Source organism: Arachis ipaensis, chromosome B07 (assembly GCF_000816755.2).
Source record: "Arachis ipaensis cultivar K30076 chromosome B07, Araip1.1, whole genome shotgun sequence".
In the NCBI taxonomy this organism is placed as follows: Eukaryota; Viridiplantae; Streptophyta; class Magnoliopsida; order Fabales; family Fabaceae; genus Arachis; species Arachis ipaensis.
The window spans coordinates 118769205-118792360 of record NC_029791.2 but is presented as its reverse complement, the minus strand read 5'-3'; the positions used below and the strand labels follow the sequence as shown (position 1 = coordinate 118792360).

Below are 23156 nucleotides of genomic sequence, written 5' to 3'. Positions count from 1 at the left end.
TGAATTTTAAAAATTATATTAAATTTAAATTTAAAAAATTAAAATAATCTCGAATCCCGCTAAAGATTTAGTTGTGACTTGTGTCACGTGTGTTTGGTTAACTGTTTCATCCATTTAAACATGCTTTTAATTTTTTAAATGACGTAAAATAAGTATTTAGATGTTTTTTTATCCAAAATTTTTTTAGTCTAGTTCTTATCCCAATTCATACAAGGCCAGAACAAGTTTTTATTGCTTTGGCATTCATCCAAGTACTGTTTATATTAAATAAAACTAGATAAAATTATTAAACTTACCTTTCATATATCTTAACCTACTTTTGTTTATGGACAAATTATCTGAATAAAATATTTAAAAACTAATATTATTAAAATATAATTTTTAAATATTATAGACGTAAATGTAATTTTTATATTTTTATATAAAAAATACAAAAAGTATAGTAAATTTCAAATTGTATGTGCGTGACGATTTACGTTAAAATGTGTGTGAAGAGAAATCGCTACGCTCATATAATGATTTCTAAACGAACTGAACAATGAAAAAATTGCAATACTCCTACAGCAATTTCTTTATAAATGGCACACCTAAGAAACCATGTGAGACTATATCGATTTTTTTTAGTTAGAAATGCCTATAAATACCAAGCAAAAAATAATGGTGTAGTAGTAGATTGTCATTTTTACGAATTCACAAATGGAAAAGTCTAGGGGCCAGCAACTTTGATAAATTCTGGCCAGCATGTAATCAGCAAAGAAAAGTGAGTCATTGGATGAAATCTCACACCATTAAAATCATCATTGATGGCTATTTGATGGCTACAAATCACAAAAGTTGCTGGCCCCTAGCATTCCTCATTACAAATGGATAGTGAGATGAATATTTTAGTTCTAGTCCATTGCTCTAAAAAAATTAAAAAAAAAAAAAACAAAAGGTACGGCATCAAGTTTACTAATAGAGAACTGGTGAGTGTTTTTATCCATTTATAAAATACGATGTCAGAGCTAAAAACGAGTATATTGTAAAAGGTGGGGTTGTGTGGAACAAAGTGAGTGAAGAAGTTGTTTTACAAGATTTTTACCGCGGTTGTGTCAATTGGTGTGAAGTATGAAACATTTGTGATAGGGTCGGATGAAAATATGCAAGTTTTGTTTCATTGTCGGCGAAGTTTTTTGGAAGTGAGAATACGCGAGCTGTATACCAAGTTGGAAGATAGCGTTGACTATTCTGGGGCATCAGCGCCGAATCCTCAATCGACTACGGTGGGGTGCTTCTACCTTGATATTTGTCGTTGCACCTACTTGTCTGTTGGCTGATCCTCCATCTGTTGCAGTTGGGATAGCTAGGTCACTCCGTATGGTTCTGGGTATTTCAGGTGAGGGTAAACCGGATCGGGTTGAAAATGCGATGCAAAAGGATGATTTGGACAAAGAGCCTACTCACATCGTGGGTGACAATGATGAGGATACTCTAAGGAACCCACCTATACATCAGGGGCCATTAAGTTCCGGGACACTGTAACATCCTCCACATTTCTCAACGTTGAACTTGGAAACCGTCGGCCAGCAACCGGACATGAATCCTATCTTTGGGGGATAAGAATTGCATGAGGAAAATTCTGTTCTAGAATTTCAGATTGGCTAATGTTTCCAAACTAAGGAGAAAGCCGTATTGAGTGTAAAGATTATAGCATCCGTCATGGAGTTATGTATAGGGCGATAGAATCAGATCATCTCAAATATCATGGGAGATACAAGGAGTTCGGTAAAAGTTGCACGTGGTTGATTTAAGTCTTAAATTTCAAATACTAAACTACAAAACTTCTAATTTTAAAATACTATATTTAAAAATTAAACCTACAAACCTTAAACACTATATTTAAAATTTGAATCCTAAATCTCAATTACTAAAGGACAAACATTCTACATTTAAAATAAATCTTAAACACCATATCCTTAATTTTAAATTTTAAATCTTAAATTTTAAATACTAAGCTACAAATCTTAAATTTTGTATTCTAATTCCTGCACCCTAAATACTACATATTATGTTATAAAATTTAACAACTAAAAAAAAACAAACTTACATCTTCATTGATGCCACCAGCAATGTGAGCAACGCCGTTGAGTCGGTACATGTAAACCTCGCAAAATTAGCGAATAATTAATCAATAAATTAATTTTTAATAAAAGAAATTAGAAATGCGAATTTTATAGTTTAATTAGATAGGGCTAATTAAAACAAGAATTTTGACACTAATTTCAAAGAATTTAGCCCAAGATTGGGCCGAACTAGTCGAACCGGATCCAAACCGGGGCCGTGGGCCCAACCAACTCCTTTAAGTTAATGAGCATCAGCTCATTCTTCTTCTTCTTCAAAGAAGAACCCGTGGAGCATGCAAGGAAAGGGGAAAAGGTTCCAAACCCTTGGCGTTAATTCAAATCCACGTAACTTTTGATTTGGAGCTCTGATTGACGATCCGTTTGCGGCCACGCGACCACAGCATCGAACTCTACAAAGCCCAGTACATTGTAAGGTAAGAGAGTCACGTTTTCTTCTTCAATTTTCTCAGTTTCAGTTTCAAAAATTCACGAGCAAAGATGTTGAAAATTGTTAAATTTCGGTGTTTAGGATCAAATTAACTTGGTGGACTTGCCGAGTCTTGTCCCAATTTCCCATTGGTAAGGTGAGAATCCTAAAACTCTAGTTAATTCTCTAATTTCGTGTGTTGGGTATTAAATTTGGATATGTATATGTGTGGTGATGTGAAGTTAGGTGTATATATATTGATTGGAGCTTGATTAGTGGACACTTGAGACTTGGTGGAGGTTGGGTGACATTGCCTTGGTGATTCCGGATCTCTTAGGGCTGTGTTCGGTGCATTAGTGGATTGTCTCAGGTAATACGTGAAAATCGGTCAAGGTATGGTTTATGTTTCTTGTATTTAATATGTAAGATTTTGTGAAAACTTAGGCTAGATGACCATAGGATATGTTGGAATGTATGAGAATGTTGATTCCTTAGTACCTTTGATGATATTTGTTGATGTGGATTGAGTAATTTTTGGTGATTATTATTTGCGACGAGATTAGGATGCTAAGTGATGAGTTTTTGAAGGTTGATATGTTGATATGGATGAGTATGAGTAGGTGGTGATATATGATGAATTTGTTGGCTAATTGTGGAGTCTATGGATGAAATTATGAACAATTAAGGTATGACTGGTTATGGTAGGTTGTGGGGCTGTGTTGTTATGAATCTAGTATGACTTGATGTAGGGTATTGTTGAGTGAATATAACTAGTGACTTATGTTTTGTGAAAATAGAGGTTTGGAAGATTTTGTAAAAAAAAAATTGATTTTTGACCAAACTTCGGTAAGCCATAACTTGGATTCCAAACCCCCAAATGATTTTAAACTTATTCCAAATGAAAGTTGGGTCCGTGAAGTTTACGCTGTTCGAAGAACAGATAAAAAATATTTTAAAACGAAAAAGTTATGCGCGTTAGAAGTTTGGAGGGCGAAGTTGGAATTCTGCAGACTTAGCCATTTCTGGCCAAACTGCATTGTATACGTACGCATACCCTTCATTCGTGAAGGGTTGATTCTACCTCGCGTACATGCGTACGCAGACAAGACTATGCATACACGAAATGGGCCAAATGCACTCCCACGCATACGCGTGACATTTCAGAAGTGCACTCCCACGCATACGCGTGACTCCTGTTTCAGCAAAACTTAATTTTATGTTTTATAAGTCTAATTTTAAACCTCTAAATCTCTATTTTCATTCCTTTAACCCTAGATCTTGTTAGTAAGCCTAATAATAAGATGAAGATAGGAAATTACTACTTGAATTATGAAATTGGCTAAAGAAAAGAATGAATGTTGCATCTGAGTACTCTTTCTCAAAAGTGTGACCCTAGGAGATAGTGGAAGGTGAAGATCCCCTTCTTTGTTCCTCCTGGTATTGTAAAATCGCCCGCAGCGAGATGGTGGGAGGTTAGGATCCCCTCCTTTGTTTCTCCTGGGCATATGAGAACGTACCTCCTGGGTAGACGCAAGGGTTGTGATTTTGCCTCACTTGCTCCATATTGGTTAGTATAGAGGCTCCCCGGGTAGACGCGAGGGTTGTGGTTTCGCCCCACTTGCTCCGGGTTATGATAAACTATATAAAAGGATGCAAACATATGAGATATAAAGTGATTTGACAGCTATAATGACTGATTATGAGATGTATATGAATGAATATAAATGATTATCTGAGATATGAGTTTTCTTGGGTAAAGTACCGTGGCATGCCACCACGTGTTCTAGGTTAAAACTCAATACTCTATTGACCCTACGTCGTAAGAGTGCCGGGAACGTATAAATTCCCGGGAATGGCAACCCCCATTGAGTAAAGTTATATATATATGAATGTATGAATTATGAATGAAAAAGAGAAAAAGCTAAGCATAGACTCATGGGATGCGCGACGAGGGACAGTCCAAAGGTTTCAGACTTGTTGGGTTGGCTTGATAACCGACAGATGAGCCTCATCAGCCATAGGACAGGCATGCATCATGTACATATTGTTTGAATTGTTTGATTGTGCATTAACTGGGAATGCCTAACTGCTTATAACATGCTAGTTGATATACTTACTATTTGTACTACTTGTATTCTACCTGTGTCTGCTTTTGTCTGCTTGATTGTCTCTGTAATCTCAACGGAGATGGAGGATTGGAGAAAAGACGGAGAGATTTAGGATTCCAGTTCAGTTTTGGTTAGATTTAAGAAATCAGTTTAGTTTAGAAAATCTTAGAAAACTACCCTACTTTATGGCTTATATTTTAGTTCTTTAAGGTTTATAATCTTTGTGTCGGCGTTCTAGGATTGCCTCTGACATTCCCAGAACCTTATATCTTATGTGCGTGGCACCTTTACCATGCTGAGAACCTCCGGTTCTCATTTCATACTGTGTTGTTATTTTTCAGATGCAGGTCGAGAGGCACCTCGTTAGGCGTCTGGAGCTTTTGCAGTGAAGTGGTTTCTTTTGGGGTTTCTTTTGATCGTTTGATATATGTATATATAGATTCTCCTCTGATATATTTGTTTATTTTGCTCCTCCTAGAGGATTATGGAGAACTAGGGTTTTATATATGTATTTTTTGATATCGAGTTATGTTTATATGTATGTAAATACTCTCCGGCCAACATTGGCTTCGCAGGCTGAGTTAGGAGCTTGTTATCTTGTATCCTTGACCCTCTATTCCTACTTTTTGTTTGATTATACTTATGAACTTTAGTTTTCTTCTCACGCAAGTAATCACGTTTTTTTAGCGTTGCGCTTTTATATTTTGCGATTTTGGCTTTACCTTTTCTTTAAGGTTCATCGTATATTATATCCTTCCATTTATTATACTATATATATTTTATTTTAAGAGGCCGTAGCGCTTCGCAACCTCTGTTTTACATCCTAGGTGTAAAGCTCTGTGTGGTAGGGTGTTACCGTACAAGCTACCTTCATCCGCCATGGTCCCGCTTGAAAATGACACCTTAGGAATTTCAAGTGGCCAAATCATCTCCAAGCCTTTTCCTCTTTAATTTCTCTCAATCCACAACTCTCTCTCTCTAAACAAACAACTTCTCTCTCTAAAATTTTTTGTTTCAATTGAAATGAAGAATCCGCTACTGAATCCAGCAGATTTATAGGCATATATAAACTACTATAGGGGTACTGCGATTTCTGCAATGTATTATTTGTGAAGAAATTATTGTAGGGTATAACAATTTTTTTATTGTTTAGTTCGTTCAAAAATCGCTATAGAAATATCATACCTGCCACAATGTAAACTGTGACACCTTGTAGCAGTTTACATTCAATCCAGAATCTGTCATACCCTCTCGCGGTTTTTGTAGAAATATAAAAATTGTATTCGCGTTTGCAATATTTCAAACATTTTATTTAGGTAGCTTGTTTTTTGTTTATTAAAATACTTCTTAATAGTATAATAATGATTTTTCAATTGTTGGTTTGAAATTGAAAATATAGTAGAATTTGAGCACTATATACTTTCAGACTTAATATTATTTTAAATAAATGGATCAAATAGTATAATTTTACTTAAAATAAATCTTAATTGTAATTTGATATCTTTTTTTCAAAATTTGATTTTTATTTTTTAAACCATAAAATAATATTTAGGTTTTTTAAATATACATTTTATTATAAAATTAAATTACAAAAGTAATATAAAGAATTATATAAATTATGTTTTTTAATAATTTTATACTCTAAAATAATTTTAGTTAATATTATTTAAATAATATTTATTTATTCAAAATTATATTTGACAAAAAATATCCAAACACAAATCATATTAACATCAATTTAATTTCAACCAAAATTAACTATTAAAAAATACATTTATACCAATATTCATTTACAAATATTAATTCTCACACACACACTAAATTCTTTGTTTATAATCATATTGTAAAGATAAATATATATTACTACCATATTATTCGAAACGTTGAATGTAGTATTCTGAATCGAAGGCGGCTGCTAGCTTACTAAGTTGCTTTCTAATTTACCATTTTTATTGAGATATAAAAAGTAGCCACTATGTTATACCGGTTAATGCATTATGCATGTTACTCGTTTCATAATCCGGAAAGAAATAATCATTCATGACAGCAATATTGCATTTTTCAGTTTTCTTCATCACCTACATATATTTAGAAATTAGAACTACCACATTCCTTAATAATAAATAACTTTCACAAAAAGATGAAACAAATATATTTATCTCTATTCTTAATTTCTAATATAGCGAGAGAGCCAGATAAGAAAAATCATTTATACCAATTTCAGAATCAGACAAAACCTAATTAATTTTCTTTTTCTAAAAATTGAGAATCTGCTGATTAAAATAATGAGTGATTATTTTAATTGGTCACTAAAATTTTTTAAATAAACTATTTTGATATGAGTAGGGAAAAAGTTTTGGAGCCGCAAGAGACCACGCGGTATGGTGGGGCATGGTGTCGATGGAGAAGCTCCAAATCATAAATCACGCGAGTCGACGATCGAACGGTAGAAAATCCTCGAACTGCCACGTGCACCCTCATTTCACCGTGAAACACACTGCAACAAAATCAAAAGAAGGCGCCGACTCCATGAGCAGTGAGAAGATGGGGCCCAACCGACTGGGCCTCAGGCCCGTCCAAAACGAGTGTCGTAAGCAGTGACAAAATCATCTCTTGTGGGCTCTCGACACGCACGCACCACACTTGACTGATCGACACGTGTCCAACTGCGTCACCACCCCCTCGCTCTTTAGACCCCCCTCACCCGCTTCACGCTCACCACCACCACCAGAGAAAACGTTATCGCCCACGTGTATTCTAGAAACAGCTGGCTTACCATGCCACGTGTCCCCCTTCGCTCGCTATAAATACCCTTCTCTCCCTTACGTTTTAAGTTTCAAGCGCAGCCGTAGTTCTTCTAAGTCTTTCAGAGGGGCTAAAAGCTTCTTATCTACCTTCACCAGATCTCACTCTAATTATTTAGGTTTCACTAAAGTATCTCAGTTCTTTCAAAAATGGCATCGGAGCTTCAATTGCCGCCTGGATTTCGATTCCATCCAACAGATGAAGAACTCGTGTTGCACTATCTCTGCCGTAAATGCACTTCACAACCGATTGCTGTTCCGATCATTGCCGAGATCGACCTTTATAAATATGATCCCTGGGACCTTCCTGGTAATTACTGTAATGTTAATTAGTTTTTAATTCGTTAATATATACTTGTTGTGACTGACTATTTAATTATAATATTGTTTTTTGCAGGTATGGCATCCTATGGTGAGAAGGAGTGGTATTTTTTTTCACCTAGAGATAGAAAATATCCGAATGGGTCTAGACCGAATCGGGCTGCAGGAACTGGTTACTGGAAGGCAACCGGAGCCGATAAGCCTATTGGACAACCCAAACCAGTTGGGATTAAGAAAGCTCTGGTCTTTTACTCTGGAAAGGCTCCCAAAGGAGATAAGACCAATTGGATTATGCACGAATATCGTCTTGCAGACGTAGATCGTTCTGTTCGCAAAAAGAATAGCCTCAGGGTATATATCTAGCTGATTAGTTGTCAAGTACAGAGTCATAAAAAAAAAATTCATTATGATGGGATGAGATTACCAATTTACCCCTCTGGTCCCTAATCTTCTTGTTTTGCGGCCAGTCAGTGTGGCCAGCCATACAAATAAGCAGTGATTATCTTGTTGTACAGCATAAAGATAAGAAGCTGCGTGTGGACCCGTTGAGAATTTTTGGTGAAAAAACATGTGGCCCAAATTTGTTCTCATGACACACACCTTCGTGATCATTTGATGCGTGACATTGACTGATCACAAGTTGAACATGCAAACTTGTGGCGTGTGTGCATGAACTGTCTCAAATTGATTTTTATTTTTTAAAAAGGAAATTAATCAATTAATACGATCACGAAGAATCACAATCATTACCTTCTACAAGTTTTCTATGGATAGATCTAATAAACATTTTGCGGATTATTGTGCGATTATTTGTTGACTGATAAAACCATTGTGGTTTTTTTCAGCTGGATGACTGGGTGCTGTGTCGCATCTACAATAAGAAAGGATCAATCGAGAAGCAACAACCGAGCAGCGGCGTCAGTACCGTCGTGAACCAGAAGGCCGAATCTTCGGAAGTCGAAGACAAGAAGCCCGATATAGTTCCACGTGGCGGCGGCGGGGGCGTACTTCCACCGCATCCTCCTACGGCTCAGGCTTCGGCAGGCGGCGTGACGACAGATTATATGTACTTCGACAACTCCGATTCGGTTCCGAAGCTTCACACGGACTCGAGTTGCTCGGAGCAGGTGGTGTCGCCGGAGTTTGCGAGCGAGGTTCAGAGCGAGCCAAAGTGGAACGAGTGGGATAAAAACCTCGAAAGTGCGTATAATTACCTCGATGCCACACTCACCAACGGTTTTGGGTTCCCGTTTCAGGGTAACAATCAGATGTCGCCGCTCCAGGATATGTTCATGAACCTTCCGAAACCGTTCTGAACGCGCTAGTAATAGTAGAACACCAGAGAAAGAATCTTTTTATGGAAAACCTTTGATATGCAGTATGGTGCATTCCACGGCAGCACGAGACGTTAAGGTCCATGAGTGTGCCTGTGCGGGTGCGAGTCCATGGATGGGTCAACGAGATGGAACAGCAAGGGGAGAATCTGAAGAAGGGAAAATGAAAAAATGCATGCGTTAGGTGTGCAGCATTGTGCGCCCATTGATTTGGGTCGTGGGATTAGAATATCGTTTGGGGAGTCTGACGGTGGATGTTGGGTAGTCGCTAGGTTAGGCTGTGTATAGTTTATTTTGTACAATGTAGAGTGTAAGACCGGAGGGGGTAAACTATACGGTGGATGGTGGTGTATGTTGTTTCCATCTATTTATGATTAGTCAATATAAATGGTTAATTATTGATTTTGACACCGAATTAAAATATATGGTGGCAAGAATAAAATATTATGATGTGATAATGGTGACATTATGTCAAATAGTTACATATTTAGGTCTAGGCATGATGTAATTTGTGTAGTGGTTGGAGGGTGAGATGTGTCTCTGACGAACACGCATATTTTACCAGAATATAGTATTAAATATTGTACTGTTCATTATTTTAATTAGATTACCCCGTATTGTGTGTTTAGGTCTATTGATTTCTCGAGCACGGATTTAGGAAAATAAAGTATGTATGCAGAATTCATGTTTTTTCCAGTTTTCACTTTGAAGTCATAGTAAGTCTAGTTTACATAATTTACTAGATAGTTGTCCAACTCTAGCTAAGTGATCTTATACTGCTGTCTACATATACATAACATTGATTAGTTTTTTTCGTCTCGAATTTTGACAGTTGACAAATGTTAGATAATAATTTAATCAAATATGATAAATTATTTAATAAATCTTAACTAGTCACTTTTTATACATTTTGCTTTCTGTAAAGAGATAGGTTATGTGTAACATCATAATGTCTTTGCTAGAATCGTGTCATGTGGGATCTTATTAGTTATTATTTCACAAATCCATTTATTAGCTTGACATTTGCATCCCTTATGACTTGGAAACTAATGTATTATTACACTATCAAATCATTGCATAATCTCATCCTTATTTCACTATGTTAGTTCTTTAATTCTAAAACATTTATCCTATACTAATTAGGATGCAACTCTAATCTGGCATTAACTTGTATGGGTTCAGTCAAAGGTAGGGAAGCCATTCATTCCGATGTCTCTCTTAAACTGAATAGCAGTGAACATGTTGATAAATTACGATAATAAATACTGAAAGATCTAACTTGAGATTATGTAAAGTGAAAACTGGTTTTAAGTTAAAAACCGACAAACAACGTTTGTCTTTACAAATTAGACCCTAAACTCATTCTTGATGGTGCAAAAGCTGGCAAGCCAAGCCAAAGAGCATGTGAAAGCAGTCACCAAGTTGAACAGATCAAAGTAGGCTATTTAGCAGCAGCAACCAGTGCAGATCTGGCTCGAGTAAACGTAGCAATAATTGAACCAAGCTGAAGCTTGTCATTGCACCCAAAACTTAATCTGTACCTGTAAGAGATGAAATTTCCTTCACATCACATACTAATCAATAGGAACAGGGGGAGGGGAGGGGACAACAACACGCTGTTTAACCCTTAACTGCATTGATAATAATGGATGATATCATATCTAACATAATAGAGACTGGTTATTTGGGCATATATACTTCCAATGCATACAGAATTACTGATTCTTCATTCATGTGTGAATAATAATTAAATAATGTTCTCAGACTTGTGCAAAAGAATAGATAGTATAGCGATACATACTCTATGTCTGCCAAATCATTAATCAACTGTACTCGGACATCTGGAGGCATCTTAATCTTAAAGACAAACCTGTGATAACAATATAGTAAAGATAAGGGGCAAAAAATAATAATAATAATTAGAGGAGAAGATGGACAGCAAGACAATGCATAAGGCTCACATTGTCACTTCTCTCACAATATCTACCAGGGCCAATCCTTTCCTTGTCTTGATTTCATGTATTCCTATAAAATTAATGCCAGATATAAATCATAAGTTGCATCTTTAAACTTCACTATAAAAGTAAGGAATCACTTGTTACTTCTAAAACTCTCTGAAAATTGTTCATTTAGCAGCCAATAAGATATTTGCTCAATATCTTTGGGCAATGGATTTCCAGTGCACAGGTATACAGCTTCTTCTGTTATCTGCTGAGAAGCCATATGCGTTGACTGCAAATATTTAAAAGCAACGGAAACTGTCATATAGGATCCATTGACACAATGGAAAAATTAAATAACATCAGGTTCTAATAAATGAGAATACGATTCCCAAGGATAAGAATTGAGACATGGTAGTTATCCCAGATAGTTAGACATGAGCTGAGTGAAAGAAAGTCATGGGAGCCTAACAACCTAAAAAGTCAAAACTTTGACAATACTGGCATGCATTCACATAAAGGATCAAATGATGATAATTTAATACAAAAATTAATAGCGGTGATGTATTATATGCAGTCTTAAACAGAAAAGTCTTGTCATTTTAATCAGAAAACAAGAATGAAATTAGTACAATTCAAGACTTCACCAGGAAGGACCCTAGATTCCATAATTTTGTATATTGACTCTGTAAATTTGCAAAATAACAGTATGAGTATGTACATCACAATATGTCTATGTAAGCAGCAAGGAGTGCACACAGATGAAATAAGTACCCATTCCAAAAATGAGGTTACAATTTTTTTTTTTACCAAAAATCTACAATTACCACTTTTATTTGACAAAAGAAACATCAAAATGCAAGCATAATTTAATTAAGAAATACCACCTGAAGAATATTCAAAGCCTTTCTCATATCACCATTGCTAAGGCGAACAAGTGCAGCTAAGCCACTGTCTTCAACATCAAGCCTAGTTCAATCACAGAATGGAAATCATCATATTCTAAGTTATTCAAAATTGGATCACAGTGATACAACTATCAATAACAATGTAGTAGAGTGAATATCTAGTAGGAAGGAAAGAGATGTGAGATGTCAATGGGATTGGAGATTAATATGCACAGCCCATTCAATATTATATTGCACAGATATTAGTTTTTCATTACAATAATTGCATTCCACATTTAAAGGCAGTGTACAAGATTCAAATTACAACTTTTGCTGAACATCCAAACAAATTAATCGTGTCCTTAATAAACCTTTAAAAAATTATGAATAAACCTCAGTGACAGACTAAACTGAATAGAAATTTCACTGCAATAATTGATCATACAAATCACATAAAAAGAACAAATAAAATTCGAGGATTTAATCATCGCAGTTGAACTGCATGTGGAGTTACCAAGCGATAGAAACAAGAATTGAGTCTTACAATTTTTGAAATTTGGCACCCGCAATACCTGTTTTTATCTCTCTAATTACACCTACTGTTCCAGTGTAGATGACCCTGATCCTATGATTTAATTGTTGGTATTAACCAGAGAATATAATACCCTTTCCATTTTAAATTGAGCATTTCAGCATACATCGAATTGGAGGCTGTATAATACAGTTGGTGAAACTTACCCTTCAGCTTTAATAACATGCTTCAGTCTATCAGTGACATGGACTTCATCAAGAGGGGCAAATCGAAATCGAGTGCACCTTGATTGTAGTGCAGGGATAATCTTATTTACATGATTGCAGATAAGTGCAAACCTTGTACTTTTTGTATATTTCTCAATCACTGCACCCAAGAAGATGAATGGTTATATATTGAAGCTATACACAGAAGTGAATCAGAGTATAAAAACGACCATATACCTCTACGTAATGCAAATTGGGCATCCTTTGTCATGGCATCTGCTTCATCTAGCAAGACCAATTTCACTAAGGCCTTTGCACTAAACAGAGGTAACTTGAGGGTTAGTTAAAGGGGAAAAAATTGTCTCATTAACCCATCTAGTGGACTAAAAATTACACAATACAATAACAACAACTTTAATGTGCAACTTTCGAATAGACTAAATTAGGAGCTCACTGATGAGGAGATTCATGAAAACACGTATATAAGTTACAACCTGCATATTCAAGTCTCAAAAATAGAGATTTCTGAATATTACAATGCCAATGATATAGGACTGTAAAGAACTCAGAATCAGGTACACCACTGACACTAACTCCAAAGCACAAACCATTGAAGTAAAAAACTAGTCAATCACACAATAAAGATTTATAAGTAGAAAAAGAGAATGAGCAGAGAATACAACCCAAATGTTAAGCTCTGGGTGCTAGCAAAATCTTGAATCTGCTGCCGTACAACATCAATTCCTCTTTCATCAGAGGCATTGAGCTCCAAAATCATCTTGTGGTATTGCTTTCCATAGAGTTTGCGTGCCACGGCAAGAATAGTCGAAGTTTTGCCCGTGCCAGGTGGACCATATAGTAGAAGATGTGGCAATCTGTTCTCAGTAGTCAGCCTATCAACTACCAAAAAGAGAAACAGTAAATGAATAAAGTGAAAACCTGACCACAAGAGATGAAAGAAACACCATAATCATTTTATTCCGGAAAAAAATTTACGGAAATTAATCCTTTTATTTTCAAAGCATCTACTAAACCAAATTAAGAAAGAAACATAACCGAAAAATAAAAAGATCTAAGACTAGCTGAATAATGCAAGCTCCTCTATTTCCATTACACTTGCACGAATATATTAAATTCCCAAACGAAATTCCAGGACTGAAGTAAAAGGAATCCCTTACTAACCATGTTGTCGCGACTCAACTAAATAGCACCACCATTCACCACATACCTAAAACCCTAGTAGTATTACTATCATAGGAGGAACAACTATTCACCAAAAGAAATAAAGTAACTCACGCAAAAAATACTGAAAAAATTCTATATAATGAGATTAGGTTCGAAAAAGGATTAACATTTAACAAAAAAAAGGAAATCATAAACCCTAAGGGGGGGGGGTTGACAGGAAAAAAGCAGCTTACTGGTACTGATGATGTCACGGTGAGCAGCGACGTCATCTAGGGACTGAGGGCGGTACTTCTCGACCCACGGAGTGGCCTTGCCTTTACCGGAGTTGTTCCCGGCGACGAAGACCCTCTTACCCTTGTCGGTACTTGAAGGGAAAGGGGTTTCGTTGCCGTCGATTTCCATGGGAGAGATAGTCTCCGCCATCGATGCGTTGCTACACTAAACTCTTCGTTGATGGTAAATCCGAGTTAGGTCGTTGATACTGAAGATTGAAGAACATCAAATTGGCACTCAGTAGTAAATGGTGAATGGTTATGCTTATGCCTATTGTATAATTGGCGCCAAACCACAGATTCTAGCGGGTCTACACTTCACACTTTGAAAAAAAAAAACAAAGACCCAACAAAGAAAAAATAAATGGGCCTAGTGGTTAGTCCAATAATTAAAAGAGTTCTCTGTCAGAACGTTTAAAAAAAAAAACCCTAGAAGATAGAAGCAAGCAAGCAAGCGAGCAATAACAAGTCCAAAATTAGCTCAGCAGCAGTAGTAACGAGAAACATTTAGGGCCTTTTGGATAGGTTCATAAGTGATTTTTTTTTATTTTTAATTTATGAAAATGTGTAGTATTAATGTCTGTAACTTTCTAAAAAGCTATTTTGGTGCTTAAGGAGAAGTTAAAAAAAATAACTTCTCTCATAATAAAAAGCTTTTTATCACTTTTCTCTTAAAATAAGTACTTTTAGAACTAAAAAACCAAACACAAAATAACTTATTTATAAGCTACTTTTAATATAAGTATTTATTGTTTAAAGTATTTCTTCAAAAATAACTTAATTAAGCTATTTACCCAAACTGGGCCTTAGTCCTCGATACGACGACACCGTTCTACCTTAATAAATTATCAAATTTAAGAGATCACCATGTCTAAAAGCATGGATAAATAAATAAATAAATAAAAGGCAAATAGAGAAAAAGAAAAAGGCATGGAACAATTAGCTCAGCAATAAGAATTAAGAATTAAGTCTTTTTTCTTGATAAAAATTCTTCTTCTCACTTTCTTCTATACTGGTTGGAGGCCTCTCCTGTGGAGAAATACGGCCTGCATGACTTGGATGAGGTTGAAGAGGTTGTTGTGGGGTTCTTCCAAAAAGTTTGGAAAAGAATCCCTTATTTGGATACAAAAAGGTTTCTTCAGGAGTCTCCGAATTTTGTGCGGACACAATTAGGTAGCTTTATTGTTGCTTTTTAATAAATTTCGACTTGTAATCTTTCGATTAGTTGTTTCCGACTTGTGGTAACCTAACTTTTTGTTTTCTTCTTTCCAGAGATGGTGAAGAAAGGTTCCAGTGCTTCTTACCAGAAGGTTCAAGATGCTAAAAGAAGGTCACGGGCACGGGTTGATGCCGCGAGGGCTGCCGGCACTCTTCCCCTTCCTCCTCCTCCTCCTCCTCCTCCTCCTCCCCCTCATGATTTGGGGGCCTCTTCTTGCCCCATTATGGTAACTTCTACTTCTGCCTCTTCTCTTCTTTCTCCTACCCTTCTTGCCCGAGCTTCCCTTGAACCTGAGAGGAAGAAGCGCAAGACATCGGGGTCAGGTACTTCTTCCAGGGATTTTGATGGTCCCCAATTCATTCAGAATCACATCTTTCCCCATACTCATATTAATATGGATGATGCTTCCGTTCGAAACCATCTTAATATCCTGGTTCAGGGGAGTGTTCGGGCTACTGGGGTATGCACGAAACTTCTTGATATTTTTGAGAATACTCCCCTTAGCTCTTTGGGTTCTACCCAAAAAGTTGAAGAGTTGGAGGGGAGGATTTTCCTTTATTAAGAGGAACAGAAGAGGCTTTTGGAGGAAGTTGCTGGCTTGAAGGAGGAGAGGTCCTGACTTCAGGAGAGGGAAAAGAAGCTGATAGCCCAGTGTGCCATGGCGGAGGGCCTGAAGGAAAAGGCGGAGTAGAATTACATCAGGATCTTTACTGACAACATTGATCTTCAGCGGGAGTTGGAGAAAGGTTGAGAGGCTTATCAGGATCTGGAGGACTCCGTAGCGGAGAGCTCGGAGGAGGCCTGTAGGATCTTTAAAGACTAGGTCGAAGTTATTGCTCCTGGCCTGGACCTTTCTCCTCTGGATCCTGATAAGATTGTGGTGAATGACACTATTGTTTCTCCTCCCCGTCCTGAGACAGATTCTGAGCTAAAGACCCGTGGTCAAAGGATTGTAGAGTCTCCTCCTCGTGAGGATCAACGAGAGGGATCTCAGCCGACGTCTTCAGACGTTCCGACTCCTGCTGCTGAAGAGACTGCTCCATCCTCCCCTACTGCTGACCCGACCTCCCTACCTTCTGGTGATGCCGATCCTTCTTCTACTTGATTTGAGCTATTTTGGGCCCGGCTTGTGGGCCTCTTTTGAACAATTTTTATCTTTTTATTATTTTTGTGGTGATTACTCTTGACTTTCCTTGGCCTTTTATGGCCGTTTAACAAAAAATGCTTTAATTCCTGCCCCCCTTTTTGGATAAGGGGTTTATGATTAATTGTCTTGTGCATGCTTTCTATGACTTTTCCTTTGTTAGGCTTTTTATGAAAACCCTTTTGATCTTTTTGTTTTTGGAAAAAAACCTTTTATCTAGGCAGGCTGTGCTTTGTCTGAATTGTCGTTAGATTTTTCAAAGACTTGAGCTAGCCTCTGCCTTTGATTTTTGATGATTTTCTTTTTTTCTCTTTTTGCATTCCTTATGAATTCAAATTTTTCTATCTGAATTGTTCATAACTTAGGTTATTTTCGCGATGCATTTCAAGTTTTCTCGGTTTTTTCGACTTATTAGTCGTAACACTTCCGAGTTATCATGATCTGCTTTTATAACCTCTTTACACCGACTTGTACCTCGTCGTTTTATCCTGTCGACCACGCAGGTCGGGCATGAAATTTTCACGTTTTGTCGAGTTTAAGTCGGCGCATTTCATAGAAAAATGATAGTAACTTAATGGAATGTACAAAGAGATGTAGAAAAGGATCTTTGTTTATTGATGAAGGTACTTTTTACTACTAAGGGGTTGAAAATTGTTGCCCCTTAGCCTACACTTTGATGCCTCGTTAAATCCCCTTCAGGAAAAATCCTTCTTTTTGGGAAAAAACCATGAAGTCGGGAAAAAGAGTACATCAAGGAGTGGAGTTCGCTTTTAACTATAGTACCTTTTCATATTACAAGCATGCCACGACCTAGGTAGTTCGGTCCCGATCAAGTCGGTTACCTGTAGTATCCCTTTCCTAAGACTTCACTTATCTTATATGGCCCTTTCCAATTAGCAGCAAGCTTTCCTTCCCCTGACTTGTTGACTCCGATGTCATTTCTGATCAAGACCAAGTCGTCTGAGGCGAAGCTTCTTCGAATGACCTTTTTGTTGTATCTGTTTGTCATCCTTTACTTCAGCACTGCTTCTCTTATCTGGGCTTGTTCTCAAACTTCGGGAAGTAGCTCGAGTTCTTCTTTGTGCCCCTGTACGTTGCCAACCTCGTTGTAGAAGCTCACTCTTGGACTTTGCTCATTGATTTCCACTGGTATCATGGCTTCTATGCCATAAGCAAGTCGGAAGGGTGTTTCTCCTGTAGCAGACTGAGGTGTAGTCCGATAGGCTCATAGTACTTGAGGGAGTTCCTCAATCCATGATCCCTTTGCATCTTGCAATCTTTTCTTTAGTCCTGCCAGTATGACTTTATTGGCTGCCTCGTCTTGCCCATTTGCTTGTGGGTGTTCTACCGAGGTGAACTGATGCTTGATCTTCATACTGGCTACCAGGTTTCTGAAGGTTGAGTCGGTGAACTCAGTGCCATTATCAGTGGTGATGGAGTGGGGGACTCCATACCTTGTGATAATGTTCTTGTAGAGGAACTTCCGACTTCTCTGGGCTGTAATGGTGGCTAGTGGTTCTGCTTCTATCCACTTCGTGAAGTAGTCTACTCCCACTATTAGGTACTTTACTTGTCCAGGCGCTTGGGAAAAGGGTCCCAATAGGTTCAATCCCCATTTTGCAAAAGGCCATGGAGAAGTTATGCTAATGAGCTCCTCGGGAGGAGCGACATGGAAGTTTGTATGCATTTGGCATGGTTGACACTTCTTTATGAACTCGATGGCATCTTTTTGTAAGGTCGGCTAGTAGAACCTGACTCGTATGACTTTCCTAGCCAAAGACCTCGCTCCGAGATGATTTCCGGAGATACCATTATGGACCTCTTCTAACACTTCAGTTGTCCTTGAGGTCGGGACGCATTTTAACAATGGTGTAGATATCCCACTTTCATAAAGGATATTTTTTACCAAAGTGTAGTTTTGTGCTTCCCTCCGTATTTTCTTGACCTCTTTTTCCTCTTTGGGTAGGATGTCGAATTTCATATATTCGATTAGTGGGTTCATCCATTGGAGGTCTAATCCAGATACTTCAAGGACGTCTTGTCTTCCCTCTGTTTTTGTAATTGAGGGTTCTTGGAGAGTTTCTGTGATCAGGCTTCTATTATTCCCTCCTGGCTTGGTACTTGCTAGTTTGGAGAGTGCGTCTGCTCTGCTGTTGAGATCCCGAGTTATGTGTTTGACTTCGGTCTCTGCAAAACGCCTAAGATGCTCCAGGGTTTTGTCTAAGTACCTCTTCATATTGGGGTCTTTAGCCTGATACTCTCTATTTATTTGGGAGGTTACCACCTGAGAGTCGCTGGACACAACTACTTTGGTCGCACCGACTTCTTCTGCTAGCTTTAATCCTGCAATCAAGGCTTCATATTCTGCCTGATTATTAGAAGCTGAAAATTCAAATTTGAGGGATACTTCTATTTGAATACCCTCTTGGTTGGAAGATCCATCTACGTATAACTCCCATGCAGTGGAAGTTTCCTCTTGATCTCCTGCATACTCTGCCACGAAATCGGTAAGGCATTCGGCTTTGATTACTGTCCGAGTTTCGTACTTGAGGTCGAACTCGGATAGTTCTATAGCCCATTGAACCATTCTACCCGCGCGATATCCGTCTTCTGCAGGATTTACTTCATGGGCTGGTTCGTTCGAACTCTTATTGTGTGAGTTTGGAGATAAGGCCGTAACCTTCGAAAGCTACTATTAAGGCATATGCAAACTTCTCGAGTTTTTGATACCTCAACTCAAGGCCTTGTAGAACTTTGCTGGTGAAGTATACAGGATGCTGTCCGACCTCGTCTTCCCGTATTAGAGCTGATGCTACAGTTTTGTCGGCTACGGACAAATACAGGACGAGTTCTTCCCCAACTTCAGGTCGGGTTAGGATGGGAGGTTGGCTTAAAAACCTTTTGAATTCCTGAAATGCTTCTTCGCACTTAGGAGTCCATTCAAACTGGCATCCTTTTCTTAGTAGAGAGAAGAGTGGCAGGGATCTTAATGTTGATCCTGCCAAGAACCTGGAGAGAGCTGCAAGTCGGCAATTCAACTGCTGGACCTTCCTTAAACAAGTCGGGCTTTTCATTTCTAGGACTGCTCTGCATTTGTTAGGATTGGCTTCAATCCCCCTTTGTGTAACCATAAATCTTAGAAATTTTCCTGCCTTCCCCGCGAAGGTGCATTTTGTGGGATTCAATCTCATTACATGCATCTTAATGGTGTTAAAGACTTGCGAGAGATCGGTCAAGAGGTCACCCTCATCCTTGGTTTTTACCAGCATGTCGTCTACATAGACTTCCATTAAACTTCCAAGGTGAGGGGCAAAGACCTTATTCATCAGCCTTTGATATGTGGCTCCTGCATTTTTCAATCCGAAAGGCATGACCACATAGCAATAGTTTGCTCTTGGCGTGATGAAAAATGTCTTTTCTTTATCCGGCTTGTACATCGGAATTCGATTGTATCCCGAGTACACGTCCATAAACGACAAGTATTGATACCCCGAGCTGGAGTCTACTAAGGTATCAATGTTAGAAAGTGGATATGGGTCTTTAGGACACGCCTTGTTCAGGTCAGTGTAATCGACGCACATCCTCCACTTGCCGTTTTGCTTTTTGACCAGCAACACATTCGCAAGCCATGCCGGATACTTGACCTCTTTGATGAAGCCGGCTTCTAGGAGGGCTTTTACTTACTCTTCTACTACTTGAGCTCATTCAGGCCCGAGCTTCCGCCTTCTTTGCTGAACAGGTCGCGATCCGGGGTATACTGATAGTCTATGTGACATGAGTTCGGGATCTATCCCTGACATGTCGGAGGCTTTTCAGGCGAAGAGGTCGGAATTCTCTCGTAGGAGCCTTATAAGCTTCTGCTTCAAATCTTTTTTCAGGTTGGCTCCTATGTTGGTGTTTTTTTCCTTCCTCTTCTCCAACCTGTACGTCCTCAGTTTTTCCCCTGGGTTGTGGTCGCAACTCTTTTTTAGCTCTGATTCCTCCGAGCTCAATGGTGTGCACCTCCTTACCCTTTCCTCTCAAGTTCAGGCTTTCGTTGTAGCATTTTCTCGCTAATTTCTGGTCTCCTCTAATGGTTTCAATTCCCTCTGGTGTTGGGAATTTCATGCAAAGGTGGGGGTGGACACCATTGCTCTGAGCCAATTTATGGTGGTTCTGCCTATTAGGACATTGTAAGCTGAACCCACATCGACGACTATGAAGTCGATACTCAGAGTTTTGGATTTTGCCCCTTTTTCAATAGTTGTGTGGAAGGGGATGAATCCTAGTGGCTTTATTGGTGTATCCTCCAGCCCATATAGGGTATCGGGGTAAGCTCTTAACTCCTTTTTATCCAGCCCTAGCTTATCAAATGCCGATTTGAACAGAATATCGGCGGAGCTTTCCTAATCTACCAGAGTTCTGTGAAGATGTGCATTGGCCATGATCATGGTTATCACGACTGGATCATCATGTCCAAGAATGATACCTTGCCCATCTTCTTTAGTGAAAGAAATAATGGGTAGGTCAGGAGCTTCGCTCCCGACCTGGTAGACTTCATTCAAGTGTCTCTTGCGAGATGACTTGGTGAGACCACCTCCACCGAATCCTCCTGAGATCATGTGTATATGTCTTTTCGGGGTTTGTGGTGGTGGGTATCTTCGGCCCTCGTCATCTCGCTTTGTTTTGCCATGATGATCCGACCTTTTTATGAGATATTTATCAAGTCGACCTTCTCTGGCCAGCTTTTCTACCACATTTTTTAGGTTGTAACAATCATTTGTTGAGTGACCATATAGTTTATGGTACTCACAGTAGTCGCCACGGCTTCCCCCCCTCTTTTTATTTTTGATGGGCCTAGGGGGAGGTAGTCTTTCTGTATGAAAAATTTTTCTGTATACATCAACTAAGAAAACTCGTAGAGGAGTATAGGAGTGATATCTCCTAGGCCTTTCTGGGCCGACTTCCTCTTTATTCTTGGGCTCTTTTTCTCTCTCTTTTGATGAGTGAGAGTGCCCAGGTTGCCAGCTTGTCTCTCGAAGTCTGACATTTTTCTCTATGTTGATGTACTTCTCAGCTTTCTCCTGTACATCACTCAGGGAGGTCGGGTGCCTTTTCAAGATGGACTGGGAGAAGGAGCCTTCTCGGAGTCCATTTACTAGGCCCATAATTACTGCCTCCATGGGCAGATCTTGAATTTCTAAGCACGCTTTGTTGAACCTTTCCATGTAGTCCCTTAAAAGTTCCTCGATCTCCTGTTTTACTCCCAGGAGGCTTGGTGCATGCTTTACCTTGTCCTTTTGGATTGAGAATCGCATGAAGAACTTCCACGAGAGGTCGTCAAAACTGGTGACCGACCTTGGGGGGAGGCTATCAAACTACTTCATCGCTGCTTTAGTAAGGGTTGTTGGGAAAGCCTTGCATCGAGTAGCATCAGAAGCGTCGGCTAGGTACATCCGACTTTTAAAATTGCTTAAATGATGCTTTGGATCTGTGGTTCCGTCGTAGAGGTCCATATCAGGGCTTTTAAAGTTCCTTGGCACTTTTGCCCTCATAATGTTCTCACTGAACGGATCTTCTCCTCCCAAGGGAGAGTCTTTTCGATCACTGCGAGAGTTTCGACCTTTGAGAGCGGATTCTAGCCTTCGGAGTTTTTTCTTAAGCTCCTTTCGTCGCTCAATCTCGTTCCTCAAATTTCTCTCTGCCTCTCGCTGTCGCTCCAGCTCTTGCTCCAACTACTCCAGACGCCCCTAGTGGCCATGGAATAATCCCATGAAATTAGTTGAATGGGGTTATCCTTCTTTGCCTGATGCATGTCCCTCAGAGGAGTTCCCTTTCAGGTCCTTTACTATCGAGGTGCCTTCTTTGTGCTGATTAGTCACCCCTTGGTGAGTGACTATTACTCTGTCGTCATTACCAACGTCCTGATTCTCTTGCTCAGAATCGGAGGCAGTGTTTCCGTCCTCGTTGAATTCGTCCGCCATCATGAGTTGATCTCCAGGTTCCCGGCAACAGCGCCAATATTACGTGGGCAACCTGTAGTTAATGGGTTGGGCTTGTGAAACTGGCCCACGCATTGAGTGGAGGTAGTCTCCGACTAGACTCGCGTTTGGGAGCTGCCGTCCGACTTGTGTATGTGAAGGAATGGGGGGTGGTACCTGCAAAGACACTCCGATACTTAAGTTAGCAAAGGGTTTTAGCAGGTTTAGAGAGTATTGTAACTTAAAGATACCTGATGGGTGTTAGTGTATTTATAGTGGTGAACCAATAACCACCGTTGGAGTAGTTCCACCTTTTTAGGTGGATAACCATCCCTTTATATTAGGGAAGTTGAGGAATGGCCCCTGGAAGTGGGTTGAGAGATTTTAGGGACAGTTACTTATTTGAATAATGGTTATCTGCCAGCTAATCTTCGATCCCGACTTCCTCAGGGCAAGTCTGTGTTGGATCTGATTTCTTGTGAGGAGGTCGGTGTCGTGTGAAGGCTAATCTTTGGATTGGGTCTTAGTGTTGGATCAGGGTATGAACAAAAATATTATTCGTACATTAAAATTAACTACTAAAATTAATTATTAATATATTTATATATAAATATATTAATAATTAATTTTATTGACTAATTTTAATATATATAATATAGTCTATTTTCATGTGTAAAAAAATAGCCACTAAAAAAATAATGCATTGTGACAAACG

General features: G+C 38.7%; 3 protein-coding genes and 1 long non-coding RNA gene across 5 annotated transcripts; 2 read left to right on the top strand and 2 right to left on the bottom strand.

Annotated features, from left to right (window-relative positions):
- LOC107608491 lies at positions 2387-5295 on the top strand. Of its 2 annotated transcripts, none has more exons than XR_002350904.1 (4): positions 2387-2536; positions 2632-2686; positions 2772-2899; positions 4979-5295. It is a non-coding gene; the product is annotated as an uncharacterized LOC107608491 (long non-coding RNA). The 2 variants fall into 2 exon arrangements; XR_001612882.2 differs by having other exon boundaries at positions 2772-2922.
- LOC107606052 (NAC domain-containing protein 2) lies at positions 7376-9503 on the top strand. The gene is made up of 3 exons (XM_016308018.2): positions 7376-7751; positions 7839-8113; positions 8608-9503. Exons 1-3 carry the CDS (start codon positions 7592-7594, stop codon positions 9076-9078), a joined length of 906 nt encoding a protein of 301 aa, XP_016163504.1. The 5' UTR covers positions 7376-7591; the 3' UTR covers positions 9079-9503.
- LOC107606051 (replication factor C subunit 3) lies at positions 10271-14407 on the bottom strand. The gene is made up of 9 exons (XM_016308017.2): positions 14080-14407; positions 13345-13561; positions 12899-12978; positions 12662-12821; positions 11924-12005; positions 11199-11328; positions 11058-11121; positions 10898-10966; positions 10271-10637 (listed from the first exon to the last, which is right to left on the bottom strand). Exons 1-9 carry the CDS (start codon positions 14267-14269, stop codon positions 10538-10540), a joined length of 1092 nt encoding a protein of 363 aa, XP_016163503.1. The 5' UTR covers positions 14270-14407; the 3' UTR covers positions 10271-10537.
- On the bottom strand, positions 20867-21688 carry LOC107607819. Its single transcript, XM_016309721.1, has one exon. The coding sequence runs from the start codon at positions 21686-21688 to the stop codon at positions 20867-20869; it is 822 nt and encodes a 273-aa protein (XP_016165207.1).